The sequence below is a fragment of the Calypte anna genome, chromosome 11 (assembly GCF_003957555.1).
Source record: "Calypte anna isolate BGI_N300 chromosome 11, bCalAnn1_v1.p, whole genome shotgun sequence".
NCBI classification, from domain to species: Eukaryota; Metazoa; Chordata; class Aves; order Apodiformes; family Trochilidae; genus Calypte; species Calypte anna.
In genome coordinates this window covers 11,164,832-11,181,158 of record NC_044257.1, presented here as the reverse complement: position 1 = coordinate 11,181,158, position 16,327 = coordinate 11,164,832, and the positions used below count along the sequence as shown (strand labels likewise).

Genomic DNA, 16,327 nt, shown 5'->3' with positions numbered 1-16,327 from the left:
GTGGGCCGAGGCCCTCCGCTCCGGCAGGAGGCGCTGGAGGGCGGGTGCCGCTCTCCTCCCGGCCGAGCTCGCTGACCGGAGTGCGGCCCGGCTGAGGAGCGCCGCGCCGAGTCGCCGCCTCTGCCCGCAGCCGCCGCCGTCGTTCTCCCGCCCGCCCGCCCTCCCGCCGTCATGTCTCTGCCGGTGTCGGGCCCCTTGCGCAGCGAGCTGGCGGAGGCCGTGGCCCAGGCGCGGCTTTTGGTGGTAGGAGCCGGCGGTATCGGCTGCGAGCTCCTCAAGGACCTGGTGCTCACCGGCTTCAGCAACATCGACGTGGTGCGGGCCGGGGCCGCAGCCGGGGCGGGGCGGGGGCCTGGGCGGCTGAGGGGCCGCTGGGCAGCGGCGCGGCCGAGGCCGGGCGGGGAAGGCAGGGAGGGGTGGCCGGGAGCGGGCCGGGGGCCTGAGGGGGGCCGCGGCGGCGGGGCCGCGGGGGGCGCTGTGTCGGCACGGCCCCTCCCGCCAGCCGCATTGTCTGCGTGTTTTCAAACTGCTCCCGGCCCGCCAAAGCCGCCGGCCCCGGGCTGCCGCCCCCGCCGCCGAGGGTCGGGCTCCGCCACAAAAGGGCCGCGGCCTGCGGGCGCCATCCGCGCCTCCGCCTCAGGCGGGAGCGCCTCGCGGGTCTGCTTCCCGCCGACCGCCCTGAGCGGGCGCCGGGAAGGGGGAGCGGGCGGTGTGTCCCCCCGGAGGTCGGGCCACCTTTCCGGGACAGCGGTGGGTACAGCCCTCGGTCGGCGGAGGAGTGGCTGCGCCCCTCCGGGAGCCTGTTGATGATCTGCAAGGAAGCAGAGCTGTGCCATGGTTGCTGCCCAGCGATTGCTCCTTCGAGCCGTAGTTTTGCCTACTGCCTCCTTGGCTAATACGCTGGGTAATGGTCCAGGGATGGACTGCAGCGAAAACCGAAATACTTTGGAGGTGAACTGTATTCTTAGATACCGAGCTGTAAAACTGTCACTCTTCGTCCGGTCACGGTAGCTTCCCGCGGGCTGTTGCTTTCACTTTTGCTTCCTGAAACAGATCTTTGAACGTGTATAGGAAGGGCAGAATTGAGAGGATGATTATGAAAATGAGGTAGAGAGAAATACTATTGGCAAAGCTTTGATGACCCACCTTTATTAGTTTCTAATTGTAGTTAGGAAAAGTATGTGGTTTTAAGAAATCGTGGAAGTACAAATCCAGCTAGAGCACAGGTCTTATTCCTTGAGGACGTTTTTACTTGTGTGTGCCTGGCCAGGAGTCACATCTGAGACTTATGTATGATGAGTTTTAAGAAGTTTCTTTTTACAGTCAGACTTAATGAGAAGAGCATATTAGAAGCAGCTTTTATCTGAAACGATCAGGTTGTGGAAGAGTGCAACTACTGGTTTGCCTTGTTATTCTGACAGCTCAGGCCTTTCTACTGAAATACGTTTTAGAATTGTAGGATATGCTTAAGTGTCATTCCAAACTGTCCCTTTGATTTGAGGCTGCCACTGAGAGCCCATCCAATTTTAACATTTTGCTGTTGAAGTAAACATGCAAAAGAGTGGAAGCCTGCAGTTTCTGCACTTTTTATCCTTGTTTTCTTTCCCTGCTCTGTGCCATTTGTGTACTCCTGCTGGCTGTTAGAATAGGAAAGGTTTAGTGTCTCCTGATTTTCCAGTTGTTAGGCATAAATCTCATTTGGGTACGATTATTCTTTCACCAACTCTAGTTTGGTTTTTTTAGTATTGTCTTTTAAGGCCGACTTGGTTAGACTCCATTAACTCAAGTACATGTTGGATCAGGGCCATCTTCATTTAAAAATATCATTGGCAGTGTTCTATGCAAGACAGTAGTGTTTTGATAGCATACAGAGTGGGTAGGCAAAAGACAAGGAGAGACCAAAAAAAGAATTGTTACACATAGAGGAGATTTGCTGTTAGGAGATTAAATTGCTTTTGTTGACATTTGTGATATGGTTGAGTTTTTTCCTAGGTTATTAAGTGCTGTCAAACTTGAATGTTTGAAAATGCTTTTTATTCTTCAAGTTGTGAAATCTATTTTTAAAAAATACTAAAAAAATAATAGTTTTGACTACCAGACAATTCACAAATACATGATTTAATTAAGCATACTTTGTTGATAGGCAGTGTCATTATTTTCATTAATGCAGAACAAACTAAAATTACTTAAAATCCAAGTCTGAATTAGCAATGTGAATATATATTCTTAAGAACTTCTGAGGCCTTTCCTTCTAACTTACTAAAATGCAGCAGTATAAAGGTTATTTAAATGAGAGAATTGTTAAATTGAGATTAGTCTTTGCTAGATTGAAGATTCTGTTGAGGTCTCATGGTCTCAAGTATTCTCTTTGGAGAAAAACTTCCTTTTCTTCTTCTGGCCTTGATAGTACTGGATCATTTGTGGCTTACGTCACTTGTTATCATTTCCAGTTAAAACACTAAAAGCTTTCTGAGTAGTAGGAAGTTTTAACAGAATTAAGCCCTAAATCATTTTCAGTTGAGTTTCTTGGCCTTTGGACTAAGCAAACTTTCTGAGTGTATCTTACACTCAGAAGGTAAGGAGGTAGGAATGTGTTTTCATGCAGATAACATTTTCAAGGAAAGATGCAACACCTTGAGTAGTCACTAGGATACTAAGGGTAATAAACAGGCTGCTTTATAATAAATTTCTTAAATATTGTGCATTTTCTGTTTGCTTTAGATCCACAAGTGCTTTCATTTAGTATTTAAATAAAACTCATTAGCTGTTACAGTTCTTATTTTTTGTTTAAGGATTAAGTTTTAATATACTGTTCCCTTCAGAAAAATGGAAGTTTAATTTTGGAGTCTGGATCTTGCATGCAAAGTATTTTAAGTGAGAAGTGTGTGGTACTGTTTTTTCATTATTCAGGTTTGGTTAATTAAATCAAAAGCATACGAGAACACCCTCAGTAGGTCATGCTTAAACTTCCCACTGCACAGTCAGTGTGATAGCACTCTCTGCATAGCTGAAAGCATTATCTATGGGAATTTGGGAGACATATCTCTGAGGCTTAGAAAAATTGTCTGCCTTCCCTCCTAGTTAAAAATGTTAGAAGCCCTCTGAAAAGAGAGGACTTCTAAAAAACTAAAGAAAAATGTTTCATTAAAGGAAAAGTAGTGACAGCAAAGGGATAAATGTTCTCACAGTTCTAATTAAATCTTAATTCTTGTGGGGCGTGAAGACATTTGAAATTACAATGTTCATGTGCATATACTAATTAATAGAAATGGCTTTTAGGGGGATTACAGTTGTGGCATCCTTTGAAGTTGTATATCACATGTTCTGTGGTATATGTTTTTAAACATCTTAATTGTGTGATTGGATTTTTTTTCATAATTCATAAACTTCATATTTTTATGACACTTCATTTAAGTGCTAGTCTTGGTTACAAAGAGTAAATGCTTTTGTCTGCAGTGTATGAATTAGATGACAGTGCAGCCCTCAGTTTACTGATTGAGTTGCTCAAAGCCATGATCAAATGTAAAGTAGTAATTAGTTCAAGTAGCCTTCCTTGAACCTTGAAGAAGTGTGGTGCAGCACCAGCATTCAGGGTGGTTTGTCCCACCTAGGGTCTGACTGGGCCTGTCTAGACTGATTACTGCAGTATCTCTGTCTCTGAGTCTGTATGCTGTGCTCCTGATGAATTCTTACTAAAATCTTTCTCCTATGATACACAGGACAATGAGTTATTGACTTTCTGCTGACTATAATGCGTATGAATCTCAAAACATGTTTCTTTTTAGTAGGGACTATTTTCAGAAAGTTTGTTGTCATATTGGCCTTAATTTTTGAGTTAAGGTTCCATAGTTATTAATTCTTTAACAAATGTATGTATTTCCTGAAGATGATTATGTGATCCTTGTGCCTTTACAATTGCTATAGTTCAGATTTAACACCTGCATACAGGTCTGAAAACAGATCTGTGAAGTTCATGCTTTTTGGTCAGTGGCATTTGCTTCAAACTCTTTAATGATTTTGTTCCTTTTATTGCTGTGATAGTGAAATGGCTCTCTTGTATGTTTATAGATTGATTTGGATACTATTGATGTCAGCAATCTCAACAGGCAGTTTTTATTTCAAAAGAAACATGTTGGAAGATCAAAATCACAGGTGAGGAAAAAAAATCAAAGCTCATTTTAGTAATGTTTTATGGACAGTCTTAGAAACATATCACAGGTTTTTTCCTACTGTAAAGAGGTAAGTGGTGGTTGGTTGATCACAGCTATCCACATTTCGTTATAAACGTATTTAAACCTCTTAAGGTAGTCATCTTTCTCAATACTCAACTAGTATTGAGTCTGTCTTTAGAAGGAAGGAAGATAATAATAAGTGGTTTTTTGTTTTTTGTTTGTTTTTTTTTATTTCTAGGTTGCCAAGGAAAGCGTGTTACGGTTTTATCCAGAAGCTAATATTATAGCTTACCATGATAGCATCATGAAGTATGTTTGTTTTTAAGCTCTAATTACATGTTTTGATTTGCAAGTCCTGTGTTAAATACTAAGATGGTGTTCTTTAAGATATTTTACAAAGCTACTACAGTAAGGAGAAATAGCTGTTAATAGCAGACTATCACACACCTGAGTGGAAGTGTAGATTTTGCATGAGTTTTCTTAAGCTCTCCTAGTTAGTTGTAGCCATTTGCTTGTGTCTATTTTTTAATTTTACTTGCAACATGTACTATTTAAGTTTCTATACTGTAAGGATGCCCTTATGTCGTGAGCAATAATTTAATTAAAATAAGTGTGAATGGTGAGTCTGTTATTAAAAAAACAGAGTCCTTTGTGTGTAGGTAATTGAGTGTCATTTATATATGCCCAAAACTTAAAATTTAGTCTTTGTGATCCATAACCAATGACCAGAGTACAAAATCATGTAGATTATCATTAGCTGTTCTCTGTTTTAATTTATATTTTTTCTGTTTCTTAAAAATTAATATTCTGTAATATTGAACTGAATTCTGTTTGTTACTCACTGAAACATTCTTTTCTTGAAACTGTAAAACCTTTAATCCTGTTTCCTTTTTACTCTCTCTTATTTGCCACCTTCTTTAAATCAGAAAAATGCAATATAAAGATATTAAAATGTCAATATTTTGAAATCCTGTGTCTTGGCTCCTAAGGACATGGAGGCACAATCAAAACCAATTGAGCTATCACAATATAATGAATTATCAACAGTGTAATGAGCTATTCACAGCGTGCACATTTTTTTAGCTTTAGCTGATGGTTTTTAAGGTCAGTTACCATAACTCAGCTAATTTACTCATTAGTTCAGAACAGTATAATCACTTTTTCATTGTCTGCCTGTTTCATTGGTCAAATTAGTACTAATTGCTATAGCTTCCTTTCAGCAGCATGAAACTCATGCTTTCCCCCAGCTTTAGAATGGGTAGAAGACAAATGAGGCAGTTAAAGACTAGCAGTAAATTTATAATCTGTGTAACTTATTACACAATCATCAGTCCACCCTATGCATGTATATAATTTCTGTTGTGGTATAATAACCAACAACTTTGATCTGCCATTTTGAGTGTTGTTTTTCTTTTCTGTAGCCCTGACTATAATGTAGAGTTCTTCCGCCAGTTTACGTTGGTTATGAATGCTCTGGATAACAGAGGTGAAGTTTTCACTATCGTTTTTATATTGTAGATGAAAATATTACTGCTTGCTTGTTCATAGAAACAGAATTTTAATGTTTTATTCTTAGTACTTCTGCAAATACCGAATATCCTCTTAACTCTGTAGTTTGACTCATGCGTATGTGCTTCACTAGCAACTTGAAAGTTTAGTTTGTTCTTTTACAGGTTTTTTGAATGTAAATACTAAGTATGTTCCTGTTTTATGGGAACTGGAGTATTGTTTGTACATATGTAATTTTATTCAGTTGTGTTTGCTACATTTAATAGCATTGATACATTTTGTGTTAATTTTGAAAATTGACTGAAAAAGATATAGTGCTCTGTAATGAAACAAGATAAATGGTTGCATAAAGATAAATGGTTGCATAAGAGGCTAGATTAAATTTGGGGAAGTAAAACTTTTTTCTTCTATTTATTCAAGTTTTTCTTAAAAAACTCTTGATTTGCAGCTGCCCGTAACCATGTGAACAGGATGTGTCTGGCTGCTGATGTTCCTCTTATAGAGAGTGGAACTGCAGGCTACCTCGGACAAGTAACAGTTATTAAAAAGGTTAGGTTGTGTGCTACTCTTGTCGTTTAAGTTTAAATCATTGACTATTTTAGACAACAGGGAGTTGGGTGTGTTGAGATGTGGTTAAAGTTCATCTGGTAATAGCATATGCTGTCAGTTGCCTTCACAGTGTGACAAGCAAATTGTTCACTTTTCACTAGGGAGTGACAGAGTGTTATGAGTGTCATCCTAAACCAACTCAGAAGACTTTTCCAGGCTGCACAATCAGGAATACACCATCGGAACCTATCCATTGCATTGTGTGGGCTAAGTATTTGTTCAAGTGAGTGATCTTCTAAAAAAGAAATTAGGTACTGTGGTTCACTTTGGCACAGTGCTGTAGGTTGAGGTTACTTTATTCTTCACCTTTGAGTGAAGTTAACACGATTTTCAGTCTCATGCATGTATTAACAGATGTAAAGTTTGCTGGGAACTTGAAGGTTTATAAGCAATGCATTCAATACTGCAATATAAATGTAAGGCTGCATCAACTACTGAGTGAGTTACACACAACTGCCTTATTCCATTTTTTTACATTTTATTACATTTATTACATTTTAGTACATTTTTCAACTGGACATCTTGTGTTCTCAGTGTTAAATCGTCATGTGATGAATCCCAACAATTTAAAAGGCAATGTATGAAGTGTCACTCTGATATCAATAATTCTGAAGTGGATGTGTAACTGTTAGCTAATATTTCAGTCTTTAACCAGATGGGATGAAATTGTAGCGTTGTATTTTTCTTAATTATTTACAGCCAGTTGTTTGGAGAAGAAGATGCTGATCAAGAAGTCTCTCCTGACAGAGCTGACCCTGAAGCTGCCTGTGAGTGTGTTGCAAACTGGTACCTTACCCTGCTACTAAAATGTTCTGTTTCAGAGATTATGGTTTTTTCCTGTATATTTCTTAAGGCTAGAGAGTTCAGCTCCATTTTAAGAGGATTCCATTTACTGTACCACACCACTTTGGGGTCTATTAACAGTATATTCCCTTACAGATCTTCATGTATAGTGTGCATAATTTAGTTCCCTCATACTACTGCAGCATTAGGAATCACAACAGCAATTGCTGGATGTGACTGTGAAGGGAAAAAACACAACATGGATAACAGCTGTATGTGTGGAATATTTTTTTGCATGTGAGCAGAGGTGACAAGCTGATTTGTTGTTGTTGTTGAGGTTCTAACCAAACCAAGACTTCAGACAGGAAAGGAGACTACTAGAAGGGGATAGTTAGAGATTTATGAAGTTGCAACATCATGTGGAGAAAGTTAATATGAAGCAATTGTTCACTGTTTCTGCTACTAAAGGAATGATGTGACATGGAGCTGAATTAGTGAGCTGCAGTTGCAGAACTAAAAAGAGGAGGAGTTGCACTTTACGTAAATCAGCTTTTGCTGGGTGCAGTGGAGCCACTGCATAATTTTAGTTATTGACTCTAGGGGACATATTTGGATGTGATTTTTCTTTTTGTGAATTAAAATACTTGATTAATTCTTTACTAATAGGGGAGCCAGCAGAAGCAGAAGCCAGGGCACGAGCATCCAATGAAGATGGTGAGATTAAACGTGTTTCAACCAAGGAGTGGGCTAAATCAACAGGATACGATCCAGTGAAACTTTTTACTAAGGTATCTTCTTTACCCATTATGTCTTTGTTCTAAGTGTATGAGGTGCTTTAAAGTTAGTCAAAACCCAGTTTGCACAGTTAATGCTGGCCATCAATCGTGCAATTATGACTTCAACCAGTTTTGCTGTTGAGTTGGTCTTTTACAGCACTTGCATATTTTACATCATTCCTTATGCTTCAGCAGCTTGTCCATAATACACAGAAAAAACTTCATTCAGATTACTTCTAACATGAAAAGATAAACTTGAATTCTCTAGGCATTTCACTGGGCATAATCAGAATGATTTGGAGGGCCTAGAAGCTCTCAGTGGCCTTCTGTGTTGAATCATACTCTGGCACAAGAAAATACAAGCTGGTTTAGGAGTCTTTTCTCTTAAGTAGTAGCTGGAAATGGATAAATAGAGGAAATGAGTATAGAATGTAATGGTCATAGATAGCAGTAACTTCACTCATTGGCTTATAGGTAAGAATATCTTAAGAATGTAAAAATAGCTGTAGTGATGGCTTCAGCTGGCACACGAACCCACTGTTTGGACTATTGGTTCTTGATCTTTTCTTTATTCCATGCCAAATTAATCAGAGCTGTGACTGCTTTATGCAGTAAGTGTTAGAGAATGGAGAGTAAGAAGTTTCTCACATCTGGGATTATTATTTTTTTTCTGTGGAATTTGATTTTTGTTTATGAGATTTAAAATATTTTCAAGGAGAAAATAAAACCATGAATCTAATGCTGATTTTTCAATTTCACAGCAGATGTCAAAATAAAGTTGTTTTTTCTTTTGTTGTTGTTGTTGTTGTCTTCTAAAAAAATTTTTTTCTAGCTTTTCAAAGATGACATAAGATACCTGCTGACAATGGATAAACTGTGGAGAAAAAGAAAGCCTCCAGTGCCACTGGACTGGGCTGAGGTACAAAACCAAGGTAATTGTCCCTGCTCACAATCTATATTTATAAGTCATACCTGCTGTTTGTTAATATATCTCTCTCATACATAAATTTTCTCACTGTCACAGTAGTGTAGTGGATAATGAACAAATTAATTCTTTGATATTCCTAAGGATTTAATTTTTTTCTCTGTGTAGAAATATTTTTTTTTTAAACTGCTCTGAAATTTTTATTTTAGATACTCAGTATTGGCTGTAGAAAATTCACATTTCACCAAATTACATGTCAGCTTATTCTAGCAGACCCTTCCATAAGCACTAAGACATTTATCTCCAAAAGCTGAGTTTTGCTGAAAAATTATGTGTTACTGTTTGTTTTGTTTTTTTTTTCCCAAAGAGAAAACCATATCCGACCAACAAAATGAATCCTCTGCAATCTTGAAGGATCAGCAGGTTCTTGATGTCAAGAGCTATGCACACTTGTTTTCAAAGAGTGTTGAAACCCTGAGACTACACCTGGCTGAGAAGGGTGATGGAGCAGAGCTTATATGGGATAAGGTTAGTTTACTAAACACATCAGAAACAGTTACACTCTACATAGGTAATACAAATATCAATTAGATTCAATTAGTTTCATTCTAAAATAGTGTAGCTTAGAATGAAAATGTCTGGCACCTCACTGAATGCTCTTCCCATATGTAAACAAATCTATACATTAAACACTATGTTGTAACTTGTGTGTAAGTATTAAGTATTGGGATGGAAAATATCTTAATTCATAGACTTCTAAAAGCACAAATTCAGAAGTATTTGTCATAATTTTTTTTAATGTTTTAATAATGTAATTCCATTTTTATCTTTGCTCTAGCTTTCATTAAAATATGATCTTATACATCTAATTTGTAGCTATAGTTCTACTGAGCTGTACATAATAATTAGCTCTGACAGTAGTCATGTGATACAAGTTTTGCTGAAAAAAAAAAAAGAAGAAAAGAATTTTCTCTTTTAGCACCAGAGTAGGTTTAATGTTTTTGTGGTCAGATGTCATTTGGCATAAGGAAAAAAAAGTAGTTTGTAAATGTACAGAGACAAAGTAGTAGAATAGTATTAGAACAGATGGTAAAAATACTCCTTGTTTTTGAAACTGAGCATAAATAATTGTAAGATTTATGATTTAGACATTATTTTGAATATACAAGGCATTTTAAATATCCTAACTCCACCTAAATGCTAAGTACAATTTCTAAACACATTTGTTTAAAGTACTACTTCACTGTCTAAACTTTCCATCTGAAAGAGGAAGTATACTGACTTTGAAATGGAACATTTGCAGACTTTTTTGAAAAACTTTCTGGTTTTAAGATATTAGAAATAATGTGTTAAAAACTTTTCCCAATGAGTAATCTGATTTCTAAGTACATTTTGCCTTGTCAGGATGACCCTTCTGCGATGGATTTTGTCACTTCTGCTGCGAATCTCAGGATGCATGTTTTCAGTATGAATATGAAGAGCAGATTTGATATCAAGTGTAAGGATAAAATACAACATTGTTTTATCTAAATAGTAATCTTAACTACTCATTTTGATTTACTAGTAAAAATCTGTTTACTGTTACTTATTTTGCAGCAATGGCAGGAAATATTATCCCAGCTATAGCCACTACAAATGCAGTAATAGCTGGTCTGATAGTGCTGGAGGGTTTGAAGATTTTATCAGGAAAAATAGATCAGTGTAGAACGGTAAGTTAGAACAAGATACTTTATACTTTCTTGCTATTCATTGTTTGTTTAAAAGTCATATTTAACCTGTTTTGACTATTGTGTAGTTTTACTGTCTCTCACTTGTTGCTTCAGTAGATTCTGAGTGTGCTGGGAACTTTCAGCTGCAGTGAAAGAGAAGTGGAAGTCTCAAGGATCATTAAATTCCTCTGATTTAATGAAAATTGGCTGCTGGGTTGGAGAGAGAACCAGGCTGACATCACTCTAAAAATGGTTGTTTCACCTATTTGGTGACAGCTGGTCAGTCAACACAAGTGTCATTGTGGACTGACTGTAATATGCACTTCCTTCTGGAAGCATTCAGCAGGCATGTCAAAGAGGATTAGGGAACAACCAACCAGTGACACCAAGAGAATAAATCTGTAGGAAACAGGTTTTATGAGTGCTGTTTCTTGTAGTTTAACTTGTTTTATTCTTATCTGTCCTCAAGATTTTTCTGAACAAGCAGCCAAATCCCAGAAAGAAGCTGTTGGTCCCTTGTGCTTTGGATCCACCAAATCCTAACTGTTATGTGTGTGCAAGTAAGCCAGAAGTGACTGTGAAACTTAATGTACACAAAGTTACTGTGTTAACACTCCAGGATAAGGTAAATCTTGAATAATAGCTGCAGCTTTCATTTTTATTCTAATACTGTAAATTATTAAAGCTGGGGCTTTGTTCATATTTTGTCTGAACATCATCTGTTTGTATTTGCTCTACATCTTGCGTTTCTCTCACCTAAAAGAAGAGCTAAATTAGCCAGTATGCTTCTTGCTTGTATGTTCTTGTGTATCTGTGAAAGAATATTTATATTCGGTAATTACTTTTTTTGTTTTTAAAGTCTATTTATTTTCAATAGCAAAAAGCTAAATTTCCATTTCAGTTCATTAGCCACATTACAATTGCATGGTCACATGAGACTTGTAAATCTGTAATTTTATGATGTATTCTAAAAAAAATTCAGTATCTGAACTTGTAGGTTTCAGACAGCAAAAATAGAATGATTTTGTTCATTGAAGTACAAAGAAAAAAAGTTTCAGCAGCTGCCTGAAAATAAGCCAGGAAAAGAAAATCAACATAATTCAAAAGGTTCTTTCTTGTTTAAGTTTTATTGAGTCAGATATTGATTAAATAATAATTTTCATCTTTTCAGATAGTGAAAGAAAAATTTGCTATGGTAGCACCAGATGTGCAAATAGATGATGGAAAAGGGACTATCCTTATCTCTTCAGAAGAAGGAGAAACAGAAGGTATGCATACTGAAGCTTCTTAGATAATAGCAGATAAAAACTAGGAAGAAACCAAGATGCAGAGAATGGAAATATAGCAAATGTTCTATTGTTCATCCTGTGGACTAATATTTGAAGAGGACTGGATTTGCAAGGATTTAAGTGGCTTGAGAATAGCTGGTACACTACAGGTCTACAGGTCACTCTGTCCAGTTCAGGCTCCCTATATGAAATAATTTATACCTGGCGTGTCAGGATTCCTTTCAAGAGTGAAGTCTCTTCCATTTTCTTGTTCTTAGATTGTGATCTTTTTGATGCTTGTAAGTGTGATCGTAACACAAATAGATCCAGAATGTTTCTAAATGCAGTAATAGTGAAGTGCTTCAACATGATGCACGAGGTGTAAGTCAAACAGGAATAGTATTAACTCCTGATAGGCTTAAATATCAGCTTTTTCTTTAAATATAAGCAATGATAATTTTACATTTGTACATAAAACTTCTGGAGTATTCATTCCATCATGTTTAATCAGGTGTAAAAGATAAATAGCTGTATACACTGCAGTTTTTCACTGTTTTGTTTTTTTTTTTTTTAGCAAATAACCACAGGAAGTTATCAGACTTTGGAATTCGAAATGGCACCCGACTACAAGCAGATGATTTCCTCCAGGACTACACACTGTTAATCAATGTGCTTCATAGGTAAATATTCTGAAATAATTATTTTTGTGTGTAGAGGTAGAGCAGTTCCACACATAATTTCCAAACTAAGAATGTTAAATTAATGAACAAAACTCAAAGATCAAGCTATGGAAAGAAAATATAGAGGTTAAAGAGGAAATGGCTTGGGGGGTTTTATTAATTTATAGGGTTTAGGGGAGTTTTGTTTGTTTGGGGGCCTTTTTTTCTTTTGTGGAATGTTTTGGGTTTCTTTCTTGAGGGTTACAAAAAGTTTATTGGGGCAATCTGTCAGCACACAACATAAAAATACAGTTCAAAACCAAATGTACTTTTAGGACAGCAAACAAGCAAAAAACTGCTGTTAAAAAACCCAAACAAACAAAACCAACAAACCAAACAAAAAACCACCACAAAAGAACCAGCTTGCTAAGGTAGTAGATGCTCAACTTGACTACCTGTGTTTAGATATAGCAATGCAAATTGAAGTAACTTGGAAATAATCAGTTTGTGTATTTTAACCCTGGATAAGTAATAGGCATGTTATGTACAGTAAATTAACACACTGAACTTCCAGCAAGGCTTAGAATGTGACATATGAGGAAGAAGGGTAAGCTCAGGTGATGATTCCTCTTATTCCTCAGCACATGGTACTGGGTGGAATGGTGTCTACAAATAGACAAAGTATATACAGGAGCACTGAGCATATTTTCCTTTTTTTAATATGTTTTTTCTCATTTTGTCATAGTTACAGGGTGCTCTAGGGGCATATTAGAATGACATACCTACTTTGTGAAAAAGACAAAGGTTTTTTTTATTTTCACCTGTTTTTTAAAAAGTATATTTATTTCTCTGCAGTGAAGACCTAGAAAAAGATGTAGAATTTGAAGTTGTTGGAGATACCCCTGAAAAAGTTGGCCCTAAACCATCAGAACCAACATCCAAGAACATTACCAATGGAAGTGATGATGGAGCACAACCCTCAACATCAACAGGTAAATAACAGTAATCAATATTGAATAAAACAAAGTAGTCTTTCTGTAGTGCAGTCTAATTAAAATAGTTGTCTTCAGTTTTATGACTTAACTTTGCCAACATGAAGTAAGACATTTAAGTTGCCACTGTGTATAAATATAATATTAAATAGAAATTCAAAGATAGTTGCAAATGATTACACCTCAAAATTTTATAGTTTAACTCACAGGGCTTGGTGGGTTGTCAGCTTATGTGCACTATTTGCACAGTGATTTAAATAAGAGATCCATTCTGTCTGATGGTTGTGCTATTGCTTGACAAAAACGAATCAACCAAATCTGTCACTTTCTTCCTACAGATTGAAAATTACTTTGTGGATCTCTTTGATCGTGTTTCATTTTGTTAATTTAAGAAGACGTCTTTATTACACAAAATAATTATTTTTTACCTGTCAAGCAAAGCATGGCAAGAAAATAGTATTTGTTACCCAGGAAGAAGTGCCATCACCTACGTAATGTAGAGCGTTTCTTTGAACATACTCAGAATAGTTTAACTTAAAGTAATATGAGATGCACAAGCACTGAAGGCTAATTTACTGGAAACATTTTATAATTATTACAGACTATTAATACTTGCTGTGACATGCAAGTTAAATATCTGTAGTTCTGTCTTTATACTTTTGGATGGTGTTCCTTTGCCTGTCAGATGGTCCTTTTTAAGATACGTACACAAGTGCACACATGTAGTCACTTCCATTTGCCTTTTGTTTCAGGAGAGATAAGTGAATTATAATAAAAAGAATATTGCTAAAATTTCTTTAAATTTTTAATTTAAAGAACTGGCATAAAATTTTTACAGTGAATTTGTACTTCAAACAAAATCCACTAGATGTCTTGAAAGTTCACGTTTGGCTCTGTTTTCCCTTGTTTATACTATCGTAATCTTTAAGCTCTTTAAATCTGCTCACTTTTGCACTTCTCCCTCTCTTTGCGTGCTGTCTCTCTCATGGAACATGGCTTCTAGGGGAATTCTGTTAAATGCACTAGTGGAAAGAGAGGCTGGAATACAGCTCAGTGTGTGTAAAAGTTTGTTTCTCAAGGACTGCTGCAGATAGCATGGAACTCTTCTATTTTGCACATGCTAAGTAGCATATTTGCCATATTTTTTGGTTATCACAGTAATTTCCTTACCTCTAGTTGAAGAGAGAATAACAACATGAAAAGTCTGTTTTATACTGATTCCAGAGAAATGGAAAATACTCTTGCAGTTGAATAACAAAGAATACAGATAAGGAATGCTCCAACACATATTTGTTGTATCAGAGACAATCTTATTTTTATGTATGAAATTCAGTTTGAGAGTAGACTTATCTTTACAGTATCCATTTGAATTAAAAACATATCTTTTGCAGCTCCAGATCAGGATGATTTATTGATTATTGATTCTGAAGATGAAGGTACTTCAAGCAATGTTGATGATGATAAGGAAAACAAAGGCCTCAAGAGAAAACTAGAAGACAAAGAGTGTGTGTCTACAAAGAGAGTGCGTACTGAGCAGACAGAAGAGCAAGATGAAATCATAGCATTAGACTGAACAGGCAAAGTGATTCAGTTAATGTAATACAGTTACAGTATATTATGTTGGGATGTGAAAAATGTCCAGAACTAGACTAATTCTAAGGCCTTTGTTCCAAGTGAATAACAAACCACTGGCTTAAATAATTTGTGTCTGTTTTTCTTGATGATAAAGCTCTCATCTTGATAGACTCTTTCAGAGGTTAATTAATTCCATATATTAAGTGTAGTAGAAACATAGTTTATAAATACTTACAGTAAGTATTTGTTTAAACAGTCATGAAAAAAGCATGATATTTTTGTGTAAATACCTTTTAGGTATAATTCAATAGTACAAAAAACCTACTCTTGTTTAGTGAAGGGTTGTAAGCTAATGCCCAGATTTTAGGTAACTATACATTTCTTTTTTTGCTTGAAAAGAAGTATTTTTAGCCTAGTGCTAAACATTTTTCACACCCTGAACAAGTAAAGAAGAAAATTCAGTAAAGCAAATTAGTGCCATGTTTTAACAGTGTTCTTAAACTTCAGCTGGCACTATGTAAATTACTGTAAAACTGTTAATTTACTCAAGTTTTTCAGCTCGTACTGCCTGGTATGTCAATGTAAGAAGCAAATTTTTGTGTATTGTTACAGTTTCAGGTTATTTATATTTGATGTTTTGTAAACTCAGATACTACTACTATACTGTACATCTGATGGACCAAATAAATGACATCTGAAATACTTGCTATATTTGCTTGCACAGTCCAAGTTTATGCTGACTTATGGGATTTTACAATGTATAGCCTTCAAAAATTACTGTATTATTTTCGTTTTTCTAAGCATAACCTAGTAGTACAGAACTTAAGCTTCACTTGTTTGAGGTGAATGGGGAATTTTTTTAATAAAACTTTTGTGAATGTTTTTTTTCTTGGACAATCAGTTATTGGCCTCTTCAGTTGGAGCCTTGCACCACCATCCACACGCTAACACCACCTCATCCTTTCAGAAAGGAAGCATTGCTTGCACTGCTCTTTTACATGTGACTCTTTGTGCATAAGACAAAAGTGTACTGTTTAGAATTGATGTCTTAAAATTTAACTGCATTTTTTTTAAGCTATTTTGGTAGCTCTCAGAACTATCAGTGTTGATTCTTAGAATGCATTAATCAGGCATTTATCTGACTTTATTTGAAATTATTTTCCAACCCAGTGAACCAAAGCTGCTTTATTAATACAGTATGGAGTGTAAGCTTCACAGAGCAGAGGAACTGAGCAGATAAGATTTATTCTGTTGCAGTTTGCAAACTGAATGGTTAACTGTATAGAAGGAGAATGCAGAAAAAACACACTCTTAGGTTTTGGTTTCTGCATCTGGTTCTGTCTAGTACAA

The 16,327-nt window shown here is 36.6% G+C and overlaps 1 protein-coding gene across 1 annotated transcript; it reads left to right on the top strand.

The window, feature by feature from the left end:
* The first annotated feature begins 29 nt into the window (after window positions 1-29).
* UBA2 (ubiquitin like modifier activating enzyme 2) lies at window positions 30-15,859 on the top strand. The gene is made up of 17 exons (XM_030457595.1): window positions 30-315; window positions 4,069-4,152; window positions 4,411-4,481; window positions 5,594-5,658; window positions 6,130-6,230; window positions 6,392-6,513; window positions 6,990-7,057; window positions 7,740-7,861; window positions 8,682-8,781; window positions 9,142-9,302; window positions 10,179-10,272; window positions 10,371-10,483; window positions 10,953-11,108; window positions 11,655-11,751; window positions 12,326-12,431; window positions 13,266-13,402; window positions 14,794-15,859. The coding sequence occupies exons 1-17, from the start codon at window positions 172-174 to the stop codon at window positions 14,973-14,975; spliced, it is 1,923 nt and encodes a 640-aa protein (XP_030313455.1). The 5' UTR covers window positions 30-171; the 3' UTR covers window positions 14,976-15,859.
* The last annotated feature ends 468 nt before the right edge of the window (window positions 15,860-16,327 follow it).

Excerpts from the sequence above, each read along its gene's own strand:
- UBA2 (XM_030457595.1), top strand. The coding sequence starts at position 172 with ATGTCTCTGCCGGTGTCGGGCCCCTTGCGCAGCGAGCTGGCGGAGGCC. Across the intron at positions 4,153-4,410 it reads TTGGAAGATCAAAATCACAG|GTTGCCAAGGAAAGCGTGTT; the intron begins GTGAGGAAAAAA and ends TTTTATTTCTAG. Across the intron at positions 11,109-11,654 it reads TGTTAACACTCCAGGATAAG|ATAGTGAAAGAAAAATTTGC; the intron begins GTAAATCTTGAA and ends TCATCTTTTCAG.